Source organism: Necator americanus, chromosome IV (assembly GCF_031761385.1).
Source record: "Necator americanus strain Aroian chromosome IV, whole genome shotgun sequence".
Lineage (NCBI taxonomy): Eukaryota > Metazoa > Nematoda > Chromadorea > Rhabditida > Ancylostomatidae > Necator > Necator americanus.
In genome coordinates, this window is record NC_087374.1 from 32,395,592 (window position 1) to 32,412,039 (window position 16,448).

At 39.2% G+C, this 16,448-nt stretch overlaps 2 protein-coding genes across 3 annotated transcripts; one reads left to right on the forward strand and one right to left on the reverse strand.

Moving 5' to 3' along the window:
• Positions 1-3,845: 3,845 nt before the first annotated feature.
• RB195_003470 (uncharacterized protein) lies at positions 3,846-10,508 on the reverse strand (the record flags this gene model as incomplete). 2 transcript variants are annotated; one of them, XM_064201130.1, is made up of 13 exons in its annotated part: positions 3,846-4,017; positions 4,073-4,168; positions 4,548-4,684; positions 4,802-4,887; positions 5,064-5,200; positions 7,504-7,595; positions 7,691-7,828; positions 8,832-8,986; positions 9,093-9,203; positions 9,260-9,349; positions 9,446-9,488; positions 9,549-9,722; positions 10,362-10,508. In XM_064201130.1, the coding sequence occupies 13 exons, from the start codon at positions 10,506-10,508 to the stop codon at positions 3,846-3,848; spliced, it is 1,578 nt and encodes a 525-aa protein (XP_064057011.1). The 2 variants fall into 2 exon arrangements, with proteins under 2 accessions (XP_064057011.1, XP_064057012.1); XM_064201131.1 differs by having other exon boundaries at positions 10,362-10,406.
• Positions 10,509-11,052: 544 nt separating this feature from the next.
• RB195_003471 (uncharacterized protein) lies at positions 11,053-11,295 on the forward strand (the record flags this gene model as incomplete). The annotated part of the gene is made up of 1 exon (XM_064201132.1): positions 11,053-11,295. One exon carries the CDS (start codon positions 11,053-11,055, stop codon positions 11,293-11,295), a length of 243 nt encoding a protein of 80 aa, XP_064057013.1.
• Between the last annotated feature and the right edge of the window lie 5,153 nt (positions 11,296-16,448).

The window sequence follows — 16,448 nt, forward strand, 5'->3', positions numbered from 1 at the left end:
CGTCGTGGTTTTTTTTTTGATTTTTCTTTATTCCAACGCATCTTCATTCTTTTTCAAAAAAGAAACTTTCATGCTCCACCGAATGCTCTTAGTGCTTTAAAAGAAGCTTTCATGCCTCATTGAATGCTCTTCATGCGCAACACAAATCTTACAGACAGCTTCAGCGACCTTATCACTTCGAAAAGTTGCAGAGAAAACGAGGCTGTCGAAACTGCTCCGCTTCGTTAACTTTACACTCAATTTTAATGCTTGGAGGAACAAGAAGTAAGAAAACTAAGAAATTGAAATGCAGTCTTCTTGTAGAGTGAAAAGTTCTCTATTGGATGTATGAAACGTTCTGAAAATACTTCTTGTTTCTACGTGCACTTTTCACATTAGACCAAAGAACGCTCACGAATTGTCGTGTCGCGCCTTTTTGGTAACAGTAACATTCGAGTGCCAGCCAGCATATATAAAGGACAGCTTCGAGTATTCTAACTCTCTTTACTAATACTCTTGCGATATACCCTTCTTTGGTTCCGAGTTTCTCGATATTATTTCGTAATTAGAATTATTGTGCGAGCCGAATTTGAATTATTTGTTTTCTATTATTCGAAAATATGCCGATTTAACCCTGGCAGCCGCACTCCGCAGAACGACATCCGCTGTCTACATATCATACCTAGAATCACTCAACTGCCTAATCACTTGATTAAACCCCCGCTGTATGTATTGCGTGTTACAGTTGTATGCTAGCATTACGTTATTACCATACATCACTTTTTAGTGATGTTTTTCGGATGAACCACTTTGTGTGACGTGCTCCAGATTATCCCTTCTCGTAGCAGGCGCGTGGCACGACATGACCTATTCCTCAATTCCTTTGTGTCTCGAATTCTGTCGTAATCCACTTGGCGAGGAGTTTGGACGTGGTGGTTGGAAACAGCCCACAGGCCCTTGAAGAGGGATTACAACTAGGGGTTGGAACCCTACCCTCAAGGCAGACTAAAGTCAGAGGCACGACACGACCCATTCCATCCACACAATTAAAATCAAGCTGCCATTCGGTGGCTTAGTTCAGCGCGAGTCTATTCGGATCCGGACAGTTCGATCCACCAATGACCGTTGTTCCTTCTTGGATCAAACCCGGGCACGACACGACCCTTTCCTAGATCCGACACTATTAAAAACAGAAAAGGAAACAATCGACTTCAGTAGTTACTATTTGACTCGAAAAGTAATGCGATTTTTAGGAAATTTCGCCTTTATTCATGTAGTCAGCTTGAAAATATTCAGAAAAACTAATGAATACTCGGAAAATGCAGAATGTGCTGAAATATTTTTTCAATTCCCATCTTTTGCATTCATTTCAGTTCTTCCTTTGAGAGAAGGGGAAGTATTTTGCTATGGCAATCTCTTTTTGCTAACACGTAGTTAATGATGTAAAATGAAGAGAAACTGGAACAGGAAAGAGAAAAAGGAACGGAAAAGTAGAAATCAGACCCGATAATAATAAAAATCACGTGATAATCCTTCATCCATACATAGAAGAGAATTATGAGAGGAAGCACACAGAGCTGACAAAAGATTGTAGAGTGAGATACGAAAAGGCGATTATGAGAGCCAGTGGTGGCTTTATAGTACCGCAGATATGCAGAAAAAGAGCCGAATTTCCTTATCAATGTGTAGTGTATGGCAGATGTGTTGGAGTCTGTTATGCACAAATCATAGAAAATAACGCTTTTTTGTTCCGAGATTTGTGCTTGATAAACTCTCTAACACTACATGAGAATACAAATCCTGAATCTGCACTGTATTCTCTCAATACCTTTGTTTCTAAAGATTTTAAAGAGATTACAATCAGCCAAATCATTTTTTATTGAGATTAGAGGGAGAAAGATTTCATACCGATATGATTTCCTAGGCAATGGAAGTGAAAATGATTATTGTGCGTCTAAATGTTGGGCGGGTGTGGATCAGTCGGTTAGAGGTCCGTTGTAGCCACACGGTTGAGAGTTCGAAACTGCCCTAGTGCAAATCAAGCCTTTCATCCCTCTGGGGTCGATAAATTGGTACTAGACTTATTCAGGAGAAAACATGAGACTTATTCATGAAAACACTGACTTGGTCATCGGCTGGCCCCCGCAGGTCATTGTATAGGCCAACACGCGTTCCAAAACCTCAACGATTACGAATTCCAGTAAAAAGCGTTGGCGCATCTTAAGTGGATTGATGGGCCAGTGACTTTATCCTTTTTTTGAATGTTGACATGACACATTCTTTTGAAAAAATCATAAATTTTTTCGACTAACGTTCTTCCTTTGTAACCAAAGCTAACAAATTGTTTAGAACTTTGAACCTATATTTTCTATTCAGTCTATGCAAATATATAGGTATTAATTTGATAAGTAGTAACAATTGATAATAATAGTGGCAAATGGTAATTGTGGTAGTAGTACACAAGTTAGAAGTCTTCTACGCCAGAACCATTACTTTTATTTTTGAAATTTTTGAAAAGATTATATTGCAATAGAAGAAACTAGACTTGTGTTTTCCTGGACGGTCCAGATTCAGAGCAGCGACATCGCATTTTGTTTGTACTAAACAACCTTGGGACAGACTCCAGTCCATTTTGTTGTCGTTGGATCAATTGACCATCCTATTCTCTTCCTTGCTTCGTTCAATTCCTTGAGCACTGTATCTGCTTCACTGGTACTTTTTTAAAAGAGAACGATGTGGTCCGCTAACGTAGTTTTGAGAGAAATCTTCCATCCCTTTCGTCCCAAGCAAGTGACTTCAATATCCATTTTAATGCTGCCGTGAACAGCTTCGGCGACACAGCATCGCCTTGTCGTACTCTCTTTCCAGTGGGTATGCTAAGAGAGCAATAGAAAAACTGTGTCCTATTCGTGCATCGATAGTAGAGATTGGTTAAAAGCATTACCCTCGAATCTGGGGTGGTGAGAGGTGGATTATGCCTATACGGGGTCGTAAATTGTGAAGAAAAGGGTGATTCCGTCCGTTTCTTCCTAATTGCCGTAAAAAAACCTCCTGGAAGACCCTCGAGTCGAACTCGTTGTAGAAAATAGCGCTCCAAAACGCTCGAAGCTGCATCGCCAGAGCCGTTTCTTACGGCGATTGGGAAGAAGTGAGAGGGGTCCCACCCGTTTCTGCAATCTGCGATCCCGTTTAGTCTTTGACCATCCATATCACGTCAGATCCGTGGGGTGACGCCTTTGATGTCTTTATATATGACGCATCTACACCGACAAGTACTGAGTGTATTGTTTTCGTTTCTATGCTGCCGAAGATTTTTTCACAGTCGACTTAGGTAAATGGAGGTTCAGCCGGTATTCTCGGCAAACATCTATGATCCTGGAGACAGTTTGGATATGACAAATGCAACTGAGCCCTTGAGCAAATTTATCCTCATCTTTGGCCTGGCTGTCATCCACGTCATAGAAATGCGCATGAGGATGATTTTTGCTTCGTTGAAGAATCTCATACGTAAACATAAAAGTGGTTTAGTTTCCTCACGTTTTACTCAGTAATAAAGAAGGAACCTATTGAACAAAGGAAAGAGAGAAAAGAAAGAAAAGAACTGTCAAAGTTTCTGTGGAATCCCGTGAGGCAAAAAACAGAAGTTCTGAGTTTTCAGAAAGCCAGAATCGACCATATCAAAGGTTGCCGCTGATATGATTTTTCACTACTTCATAGGTTTTCCTTTTCGAATCACTTCTTCTATCTATTATTCATTGAATACACATAAACATCGTAAATCGAAAAAAAAATTGTTTTATTATCAGTGTTTTTTAAAGCTGTACAATCGATAACATTTTGTAAATTTTACTTTTCACAGATAAAGCTTAATCTTTTTTCACTTTTAATGCTAATGAGAAGCATTTTCTGAGAAGCTTCGTGCTAATGTAAACAATAACAAGAATAACGCTCATAACAACAAAAATAACATCAAGAAGATAATATTGTATGAATGAAAGATGTCGTCCATATGGATCCAGATTGGGTAGACGGCCAAATCTTGAAAACAATTCCTTTGGGGCGAAACATTTCAGGATTTCGCTTGAAAACTTACTTGGCCGCAAATTCACTGTGTCGTACGACAAGCTGTTTCGCGCTGATAGGTTGGTTCACCAGCATTTCCGATAACCGTTTAGCGTTTTGAGAGAAACTGCAAATGAATATGGTCATTTTTTATTTAAAATCATGTGATAAATAATTGTTAAATAAATGAATCAAATAGTAATTGGTAGCAGTTATTTGTTTACGAAAAAAAAAGAAATCCTTCGATCAAGGAAAATTCCATGCCGTAGTTTTACTTTGAGAACCTTTACTTTGCGCTTGCGTTTTCAGAGAAACTGCAATTGAACTTGGTCAATTTTTTTTTGTTAAGAACTAAGCCATAATTAGTCCTGGGGAGTTAGTCAGTTCACGAGAAAAAAAAATTTCTGACCACGAACAATTCCGTGTTATAGATTTACTCGGAACCTTTACTAATGGTTCTTCGGCGCACTTTTTTTAAAGCAGTAGAGCAGTGACAGAGTTAGTACCTGGCATCATTGAAAATTCTCAGTAGGCTTTCTTTCAGTTTGTGTGGATTCTCCAGATCGAATTTCGTCAACACAATACCTCCTCCATGTTTAGCAAGCATCTGCGCATTTCTCGGTTGATCCGCAAAGATGGGAATCTGAAAAGGGTACAAATTTCTTCGCTGAAGATGTCTGTTTTGGCTTTTGCAAAATGTGTTTTTTGTTCAAAAATGTTTTAAAAACTTTATATTTTTCCTAGAGGCTAGATTGCTTACAAGAATCGCTGGTTTTCCTTGATGTGCTAGCTCGGTGGTGCTGCCAAGTCCTCCATGGGTGACAAAGGCGGTAAGGCGAGGATCAGCTAAATGAGGGATAGCTTGTAGCGTTAATAGCTAGTTCTTGAAAATTTCTCAACGATCTAAATTTCTGGTGGTTTCTGACGGGTTTTAGGATAGAAGTAGGTAGGAATACCATAGCATTAAAGGTCAGAATCCTTTCCTGTATAATGATGTGTTATAGCAATGGAATCGTGCTTACCAAGAAGGGCATTTTGCGGGAACCATGTGCTCAGATGAACATTCGGAAGATGATCAGCTATTTTTGACCCCTCTTCTTCATACTTCATGATAAAGGTTGTGTCTGGCATACTTTCAAATACCTTCAGTAAGGATTCCCTAAAAAATTCTAAAATAAAGGTAAAAAAGAATAAGGCGTAAAAAATAAAAAAATAAATAAATTTGTGACTACGAGTCTCCCTCTCTAGAAGGATCATAGCCGGTTAGTCGCGGCGGGTAGTCTTACCCAGTTGGGGACGTGGCACATCTCCAGGTGGCGAATACTGAGCCGACTGCGAAAAGCGATCCTGTGCCTACCTTGAGACACAGGTAGACTCAGGAGACAAACTCGTTGTTTCTGCTGTGCTATGAATGCCTTATGACATTCTTGTGTGCCGCACGTCGGTACGGCCGAACGCCTGTAATCAAGTGATTGGAAGGTGCAAGGAAGGCAGTTTGATATCCAGTGAATAAGCTCCATTTGCCAGTTTAGGAAAACGCTGTTTCTTCCAACAAAACCGATGGGTTTAGTGGTCTGCAGCCTGCCCATAGATTTAAAGGCATCAACCCAGAATCTGAGGTGGTACGGGTTTCAGGTGGGGTATTCGTATACGAGATAGTAGATTGTGGAGAGATGGATGATCCGTCCATTTCTTGCTAACTGGCGTAAAAAAGGGCGAGGAAAATGCGGTGTGTGCACAAGGCTGGCTCGCTCCATTTGAACTTGTTGTAGAAAACAGCGCGCTTTAACGCTCGAAGGCGTATCTTGCGGGCCGGTTTTTACGGCAATTAGGAAGAAATGGATGGAATCTCCTTTCTCTACATAATCTACGATCCCGTGTACGAGTACTCCACCTAAAATCCGTACCACCTCAGATTCGTGGGATGATGCCTATAAGGTTGGACGCAAGAAACAGTAATAAGAAAGAACTTCTTGTTCCATGAAAATGTTCAGGCACGATAGCGTCAGGAAGGATGGGATTGTAGCAGTCATTCAGACTACCAAAACGGAAGCCAACTAGGATGACGATCTGATCTTATAAGCCACGAATGTTCGCATCGGAAACGGCTCTTGAAGATCTGATGATGCAAGCGAAGATGAACGACTGACAGGGACGAGTCGACTCCACCCACTGAACGCAATATATAAAAGTGGAGGAAAACTGTTCTTACAAAGATGTGACAGTAGAGGATTTGGTGGAATTGGTGTGTTCGTCAATACGAATCTGACAAAGGACATCAATCCTTTTGAACCACTTACATCTCGAATCGGACGTTTGTGGGTGAGAAGATGTGGTCCAAAGCCGAATTTTACTTTCTTCGTCGCTTACACTCCTACATTAAGCTATGGAGAAGAACTCGAAGTTTTCTATGTGAACCTTAGAAAGTTTTAGAGAGAAGACCACACCTTCTACAACATCATTTTTGGTGATTTTAACGTCACCAATACTATAGTCCTACCCTCCCGAAACTCTTGAGCTAATACACCAGCGTGGAGCAGCATAAACCGCAGACTATCGGGAACACACATCTGAGCTCGCAAGGTTTTGCAAATAGGCAATTAAAGAAGACCTTGAGCAGAACAGAAGAGTTGGCTGATCTTGCTGAGGCGGTAAAGAGCGTTCGCTGCGCACGTCGAGAATTCGTCAATCGTAAAGGGAACATGACTACTCTCCGAACCAAATTTGACTTACCGTTGCGTCGAGAGCGGGAACCCCGTCCAAAGTACGACATGCTATCATGCCTTTAAGAAATTGTACGGCACCCGGCCCCACAGAATAATACCAGAACACCTGAAGAACCTTCCGCCAGTTTTCATCAACACTCTGGCGAGGCTCATTATACGCTACCCGTCGGAACGCAAGGTTCCTAAACAATGAAGACCAGCAACAATCGTCCGATCTCCTTATTATACGTCATCTACAAACTCTTTACAAGAGTGATCCTTAATAGATTTGAAAAAGTCATGGATGAAGGACAGCCATGGGAGCTAGCAGGGTTTCGAAAAGGATTCAGCACGATTGACCACATTCATACTCTTTCAAAACTCGTCAAAGTATCGCGAGAGTACAAGATAGCCGACCCAAAGAAGGCTTTCGACTCAGTCGAGACCGAAGCGATCGTGAAAGTCTTAAACAACCATGGAGTTCCTACTCCATTTTACAAATATAAATCAATATATATATATATAATATCAGTGTACAAAAATACTTGGAGAGTTGTACAGTAACTTTATGACTAGAATGTTTGGAATTTTGCGATGCTCGATGCTTAAAACATAAAATGTGTTTCTATAACAACAAAAAAGTTAGGAAGACTATGAAGCACAATATTTTTTTCTAGAAAGAGATCCAAAGTGTTTTTTTTATTAGTTTACCTAAGTTTGATTATGTTCTCCAAGATCCTTGGTTTTTTTTACCAACCTATATAAATCAGGCATGTAGATCGCTTTTGCCACCGATCCGAACGAAACCAAAACTGTTGTATTGCGCTCATTGAGAACAGCGTCCCATTCCTGCATAAGGTATAGAAGCGTCAACATGTCTATGTGTTCTATTAGTTTCGCACAATTTACAAAAGAAAGAGATGAAAAATAATAAGTTGAATTACCGCTGAAAGTTTGTTCTTTTTAGGATCGAATGATACCGCAACTCCACCGATTGGTACAGTTTTGTGAAGCATTGGCCGAGGGTAGTCAAGATAAGGATTGGAGTTGGTGAATACGTATGAAGCTTGTGGAAGTAGTTCCTAAGAGAGTAAGGTTTTTTCAAAGGCAACATAGCACAAATCTGTGTTGGCACGGATTTCAGGGGAAGTATCCGTATACGGGTCGTAGGTTATGGAGACCGGGGTGGTTCCACCCATTTCTCCCTGAATCACTGCAAGCAGCCGGCTCCTGAATGCTGTTTTGTATAACGCCTTCTATTGCAATGCTCCACTCTTGCATGCGTAGCGTCTCCTATCGGGGCACTCCGAATTGATTTTCGACTAATCGCAGGGCGAAGGCGGTGCGAAGGGTGGAGCGTTGGAATGGATGGCGTCGTACAAACAGCATTCTAGAGGCGGCTGTTTGCAGTGATGGAGGGAGAGATGAGCGGGAAGAACTGCCCCCGTCTCCATAATCTACGACCCCGCATACGGATACTTCACCTGAAATCCGCAGATCCGTGGTATGCTGCGCTTAAGTATCGATCATTAAGTATTTGGGTTCAACCCTAATTTTTTTCCCTAACAAAATTATGTTCACAGAATGAATATTAAGATTAATATTATTCAAATTCGTTTGCATTTAATTCCATGCCTGTTAAATGTTAGTAAGAAAAGGTCGTGATCCAAAACTGTTCGCCATCAGAAAGGTCGGTTCCTGCTGAGTGCTTCCAGTGACTCCAGCCTCTCTTCGTCTTTACTTTCATCAACTTCTCTGGGATAGTATTAAATCTATCTATCTATTTATCTCTGAGACAGTAGCCAAAAAGTAAAGCCCTCGGAAAAAACATCTTCAGAGTATTTGGAACTTTATAGCTCTGGTCCTAGTAGGAATTTCTACGAGCATGTTTTAAATTGGTTTTTCTAACCCACTCCTAGCTATTGTTTTGATATTTGCCTACTAAGTGAATACGATTAAGCTAAAGTTGCTGTTCAAAGAGTGCCAATATATAGTGCATAGTACTAATTGTTCAAGACATATAGCTCTTATATTGCTGCCATTCCACGGGTAGTGGAACCACAGTTCAAGACCAAATTTGCTCACCATATAACTTTTGAACTCCGGACCGAATTTCTTCCGAAACGCTTTGATTTGGCTAAGAAAGACGCTCTCAAAGAATTTCTTTCCAAACACAACGTCTAAGATGTTCTTGAATCTGTCCACGAAGTTCATGCGATCCCCTGCTGTAGCCATCGCCCCTGAAGTAGCGAAGAAAAGTAGAATTCTCCTACACCGTTGCGAAATGTTGATGAGCAAATCGCTCAAAAATAAGGGAAGCCCTTGAAATGAAAAGATTTAACTAACCAGGTACGTAACTAGGGGCTATTGGCTCTCCAATAGCCTCGGCTATGACATCCATATGTACTCCAGAAAACGTCGCTATTGTAGCAGGGATTTTCGCAAGTTCAAAGACGCCTGTAAGAGATTTTCTTTTGGTCTTTTTAATGTCAACGAACGTCTGAAGGACCTACCAAAACCGCAGAATTCAAATGTTTCTGCAATGCCAACATCGAAGTTTTCATTCTCTAGTTGTTTTAGTAACACCTCGTCGTTGTATATTTCTATAAGACAAAGGAGGACTAAATGATGAGAAAAAATGGAGGATTCGATCGCTTTCCTCTTCCTCCTCTTCTTCTCAATGTAAACAGAGAACTTACTTCTACATTGATATGTGAATGACTTTGTCATATTGTCTGCCATCTGGAAGGGAATGCGGTTAAAAATCAAGAAATGATGAACAAATCTCTCCCGTTTTTTCACCTGCATTAGTCCGAAAAGACTAGGTTCCATAGACCACATCTTGCCCAACATTTCTCCTTTATATCGCATCAATTCGATCACTTCTGGATCAGTTGGGACCTTGATGATATTCTTGGAAAGTTTTACCCCAGTTTTGTCCTGCTGCTCATAATCCATAATTGGCATCAGGAGTGTCTTAAAGAGTTTTGCGTTCTTTAGAAGTTAATTAATTAAATAATTGATTAATTAATCCGTACACGCTAATGGTGCACTAAAAAAAGAAAAAAAAATTAGTTCAAGTCAGAACGTATACTTGTACTTGGTACCTAGGTTAATGATAGTTTCCAGGATCTGATTATCCATACAATATAACGCTATAACGATTAGCGCTAAAAGTCCAAAAATGAATAGAAAGGAAAAATGCATAGCCGTGACCAACGAGCTGGCTTCGTATCAAGACCTTTGCGGGTTTTGATCTATGGAGTCAGATGCGGGTCGCGGAGCGATTTTATCACGCGGAGGCCCGCTAATATCATGGCAACGCGGCTACCTAGGTAAGCAGAACGATTTGCACTCTTTTGGTTTCGATTTCAGATGTAGCATCTTAGGGAATGATGACTTGTTCTGGATGAGGCATTTGAGAGGATATATCACAAATGGTCTGACTTTCCAGGCTCTGACGAAGACGACGACGCCGAAATGTTAGCCGTAATAAAGTTTGTTGATAATCTTGGCTGTTGCTAAATTGACTATCGACAAGTTGCATCCATACAATGTTTATTCTTGCTTTGTTCTGTGAAAATTCAGAGAAACATCTACATTCTGACAACTCACCACATTATGCCCCGCTTCTGTCAGTGTATCCGCTATGGCGCCCATGAAATTCGTGTGGGAATAGCCAAAGATTGGCGAATATACGAGGAATTTGTAAGCATTACAAGTTAAGAGTGAAATTAGCAGCAATCCACAATAACGATTCATACCTGGAATAGCACAAATTTGCCTATGAGATTTCAATAATTTCAAATAAGTGAAATTTTTTAGAATTAATTATATATTAACAATTGACGACAAGGATTACGAATAGCAATCAGCATGAAGATGTGTGTGGTTTGCAGCTTTAGAAGTACTAAAATAAAAAGCTTTAAAATACGAAGATAAATTAACGAAGAGTACTAAAATAAGAACAAATAAATGAAATACAAAAATAAAATTTCAAAAACTAATTTGGAATTTGAAAAAAAGGCATTATCAGATATGTATTTCTCAGTAATTAGTTCTACACTTTTATTATGTATCGGCGACCATTTCGTTCCTTTCTATTCATCTTCGCCATAAATAGTTTTTTCGTAGCCATTTCTCGCATCCATTTAAAATTTCTACTTTCGATGATCATTTTGATTCAAAACTACATCATTACAACTTTATACAATGGTATATATAGCTTAATAGAGTGTAAAAACTATTTATAAGTGAGAAATTTCTAAAATACCATAAATTCGGAATAAAATCAACGGGAGTTGAAATGATGATGATGATGATGAAGAAGAAAAGGAAGAGGGAAGAAGAAGATGAGGAAGGAAGAAAGAAGAAGGAAGAAGGAAAAAAAGAAGAAGAAGAGGAAGGAAGAAGAAGAAAAAGAAGAGGAAGGAAGAAGAAGAAGGAAGAAGAGAAGAAGAAGAGGAATGAGAACGAACTAAGAACATTTCCACAAAGACCGTTAGGAAATCGAAGAGAGCACATGAATGATTACTCCAGAAATGGATAAGCGGCAACTTGAATCCATGAGCGGATACAAGTTTGCACAGAGATGCCCGCAGAGCTGTTATATCTAATCATTTGGCTATCTTAGTTCAACATCAAAGTACTGTACGCGAAGCAATGCGTCCGAATTCAATGTAGGAGATTGGAGAGATTTTATTTACATTCTTTCTTTTAGATTTCCTTTGGTTTATATTTTATTTTAATAACATTCTATTTTATTTACATTTTATTTTATTTATCCTGGTAAAAACAACAACAACAAACAAACAAACAACAAACAACAATAGAAAAATGGGGACTTTTTTTGGAGTCATAAAAATAACTTCTACATGCCCCACTAATATATGGAAACACACCCTTTAGTGTTCTAAAAATATCTGAGAGCTCAAAAAAAAACAAGTTTGTAGAATAGCCGTAATAGATCAAGATTTCAAACGTGTTCTAGAAGTAAGTTTGAAAATACTTCTACAGGAGTACCTTTTTACTTGTACGGGGCCCAAAAATTTTACAACTCGCTGAAATCGCGGCATGTACCCTAGTAGTTGTGGTCTTTAAATGTAATACATTCCAAATTCCTACTAATGTGGTTCCAAACCCCTCACAACTCGTTCATGAATGGAAAACCGAAAAAAGGCGTTCAGATGTGTTTGCGAAACAAGAGCGTGATTTTTGCAATGATCTGTATGTGCGGTGCAGCAGCACGGTCCTCTAGCGAGAGAATATTTTTCAATGCTTGTTAAAAACTAACCCAACTAACTAACATACCATACTAACACCTATCCTCCAGTTATTTATACACGCCCCGTTTTCTCAAGCTGGACGGGTGTAGTGTAGCCGTTAGAGGTTCCGGTTCCTGCACGATCGATCGAAGGTTCGAGTCCGCCCTAGTGGTCACCAAGCCTTTCGTCCCTCCGAGGTCGATAAATTGGTAACTAGTACTTACAGTTATGAATTTTACTACTGTACTTTGAAGAAGAATCCGTATTTTCGAGTTTGAGTTTTTTAGTGCTATCATTTGTAGGAACATAGAATATTCTTTCAGCAGAATCATCGAGATAGGGTGCTTTAAAAAAACCAGATGGGCAACGGAAAGTTGAGGGCACTCACAGTTACTGGAAATGTGTGTAGAGACTGCTGTGAGGAAAAACTAGAAAATAGATACGTTTTCAAAGATCACTGATCGCATTCTTTGAGCAATCGCCACTTGGACGCGAGTCCTCATCAGGTACGATTCTTATCACTTGCTCGTGTTGTGTTCAAAGCTATTTGCACACACAAAAAAAAACTAATTTCAAAACAAGTAGTTTTTTTTTTGAAGTAAGCAGTGTTCGTAAAAGTAAAAGGTGTTTTTCAGATGTTTTCTGCCATTCGGGTGATAATTTCTCATTCATCAAAACAGTTTTACTCGGATTTTTAAATTTCGTTGGTTCTTGTTTTTTTTTCAGACGGAGTGCAGGGAAGTGTCAGATGAAAAAGGGTTTTTGACAGCATTTGTTGCTGTCTTAACGCTTCAAAAGTGTGGTTTTTTTAACCTCGAAAACAGATCCCAGTTAGGTCGATCTATTTTCCAATTCATTTTTCTCCATTTTCTTTGACAGCGAACTACATACTGCAAATAAACCTACAGTATACTCTACGACGTCGTTATTCTAACAACATTTTTTTACGTCTTTCTGTAGCTTCTGATACGTTTTCTTGGTTTCTTTTTTAAAATTTTTTCATTACTACAAGTCCTCCAAGTTTTTTTTTTGAGAAAAATTTTCAACTCTCGTGTGATATTTTCCGTGCCCAACATAAGTCGGCCAAACACCTTCCCATATCAGCTTCAGTGGCCTTATCACCTCGATTAATTGCGAAAAAGCAAAGATGACACTCCATTTTAATAACCTGAAGGAACGAGAATGAATAATGTTTAAAAAAGTACAGTTCACTTGTAGAGTGAAAAATTCTCTATTAAGGGGGTTTGGAGCATTCTGGAAACATTTCTTGTTTCTACATACACTTTTCACTGTAAAGGAAAAAAATTGCTCTTGATCTATTTTTCGATCTCGTCCATGAAAAATTAAACAACTATGAGTTTCTTGAGTTCAGCATTCATTCTCTGACTCAAAAAATAATGCGATTTTCGACCAATTTATTCTTATTTTAAAATTCTACAAAGAAATTAATGAATACTTCGAAAATGTAACATGTACTGAAGTATTATCTCCTGAAGTATGCTCCAATTTTTATCTTTGAATTCAATTCACTTCTGACGTTTTGTGAAAATACGAAATGCTCGACTATGCCCTTTCTGGCAATACCACTAGCGAAATATGGGAATGAAAAATGAAAAAAAAATTGAAAAAAGGAAGAAGGAGACAAGAGTGAATGAAAAAGGAGGGATTAAATCCGGTACAAGGAGATTGGTTCGTATTTTGGTTCATATATATTTATATTGTAGTAAACGAGTCCTTCAACCCTACATAGAAGTGATTTGAAAGGGGTACCACTGAAAAACTGATAAAATGTTGTGGAGTGAGCCACGAGTGGGGCGATTATCAGAAGCAGCGCTGGTTTTTTATAGTACCGCACATAAGCGGACCAAATTGTGATGAAATTTCCTTATCAACGCAGAAATCACAGAGAAACACTTCTTTGTTCCAAGAATTGCGTTTGATTAAATGAGTGATAAGTGAGGATAGAGATCCTGAAACTACACCGCATATTCTTATTTTAGTTTTCACTTTTAATGTTTCTTTTGAAGAATACATTAGATTGGAGGCTTCGGGGAAGAATCTGACCTAATTTGTTGCGGTTTTATTCTTACTCCCTCGCCTTATCCAGGACAACATTCATGTATCCATCGAACCCAATGATGTAACCTTGAAGGCGATACGTGATGTTCTCGTACAAGCAAATTTACGAACGTACACGTGCGGATGTAGCGCAGTCGGAACGTTTCTTATTTATAAGTTTGTTTGGAGCAATTAATCTAGTATGTGCAGTGGATCAATGGATACCGTGTGTAAGAGTTTGTAGAGGAACCACCGATAATGAGGTCTTATTGGGGCACAAATTTCATCGTTTTGATTTCTATTGCATTATTTATTCTATTCTTTATTTATGTTTTGTTCATTGACTTATTATTTTATTATTTATTCATTTGTTTTACATATAATATATACACTTGGGTGGAGTCGATGAAGTTGGTAGGAGTTGGTGGTTTAGAGCAGTCGGTAAGAGATTCCGTAGTGTGACCATGATCGTTCGATGTTTCGAAACCGTCCAAGTGTCAACCAAGCTTTACATCCATTCAGGGTCGATTAATTGGTCTATTAGTCTATCTAAGTCTCTCTAAGTCTATTGGACTCGTCTGCGAGGATAAAAACACCGACTCGATGGTTCGGCTAGCCTCGCAATTCACTGTGTAGGTACGCTTTCGTTTTGACTTCCGTAAACCTCAAACGATTCTCAGTTGAGATGAGCGAGGTGGGGCATCCTAAGAGGGTTAATAAACGCCAAACACTTTACTTTATCCACTTTATTTTAATGCAGGCAGCATGCCCTTTGTTCACTACAGCTACATCACATTTTGCTTGTAGTGCATCAATTTTGGCGGAGACATCACCACATTTTGTTCTTCTTGTGACCAACATCCCAAGGTTTGAAGTAGAAGCAGAGTCTCGGAGACCAACACCAAAATATATGATTCTTTGTATATTCAAACAATAGAAGGACTTTACCCTTGTATTATATGAGTTATTTTTATGGTCTACCTAGATCCAGTGTTCTTCAAGAAACGGGTAAGAGTAGATTAAAGGCATTACCCCACGAATCTGAGGTGGGACGGAATTCAGTTGGAGTGTTCGTATACGAGATCGTAGATTATGGAGAGGTGGGTGATTCCGTCCTTTTCTCCCTGCATCAGTGGAAACGGACAATCCCGGAGCCCCGTTTCTTACGACGTCCTCAATTGCAGCGCACCACATTTGCGCCGCCCCGTCTGCGATTCGTTCCAATGGGTTTTCGACGAATCGCAGGCGGGGCATAGTTGGGCGGAGCGCAAACGTTGCGCATTGCAACAAGCCGTCATAAGAAACAGCATTCCGGGGTTGCCCGTCTCAGGAAGAAACGAACGGAATCACCACACTAGGACTATAAGAAATAAGGTGAAGTTAAAACTTGTTTTTTTTTTTTGAAGTCTGGTTAGTGCACTAGAGTTATTTGGAATTGGAAGTGATGTCTATTTACGAATGTTTGTTTAACACTGCGCTTGCGGCTCCTTCCTTGCCCGCTTGAATACTTTCATATTCCTGTATGTACAAAAAAGTAAGCAACAAACAAAACCGAAAATGTGCAGAAAAATAGTTCGGTGCATATATGACGTGAAGTATGATTTTTTGTAGGACTGTCGTTCTCCGAAAAAACCGCCTGACATTGGCGGCTGGACTCCGGACAAAATTAGGGACTACCATTAGTTCAGCAAAAAATGTATTCTTTTTTCTTGCGTGAGTGTCTGTCCTTTGAATTGAATTCTGTTGTGTGTCGTGAGAATTCTAAAGTTCTGGAATGATGTCCAACACACTTCTTATCTCTGCCACAAAAAAGCACAATGTTCACTCCAAACACCCACTTCAATCCGATGGGACGAAGAACACAGAATTGCATCACAGATTATGCTTACCTTCTAGCAGCCATCGAAAAATAATAATAATTTGCCAGTTCAACACTATTTCTTTTTCCTTCTGAAATATGCACTGTGGATGACGTCATCCCATAAAATAGTTGCCCTAATCTAATTTTATCACCCTTGAAACTCTGAAAAGGTTCTTTAGGTATCATTTCACATTGGGAAAACAAACAGAATAAGGTTGAATTTTCTAATTGTTTCACAGCTCAAGCACAAATAGTGGGCTAGGATTCTCAATTCGAATAAACGCACCAAAACGGATAAACATATATTCTTTAGGAAACAGAATTCTTCACAGAAGAGCTTAGGAAAAAAAAAACAGAAATTACTAAACCTCTAGTGAGTTTTAATTCGGTTTTGAGCAGTGAAAAGATCTCTCAATAAACTTCTGGCATCTACCTGAGAGAATTCTGAAAATGAGATCAAATTCGAGCAATAAAATCAAGTACATACGTTTGAAAATCACATTATGTACCAATAATAAT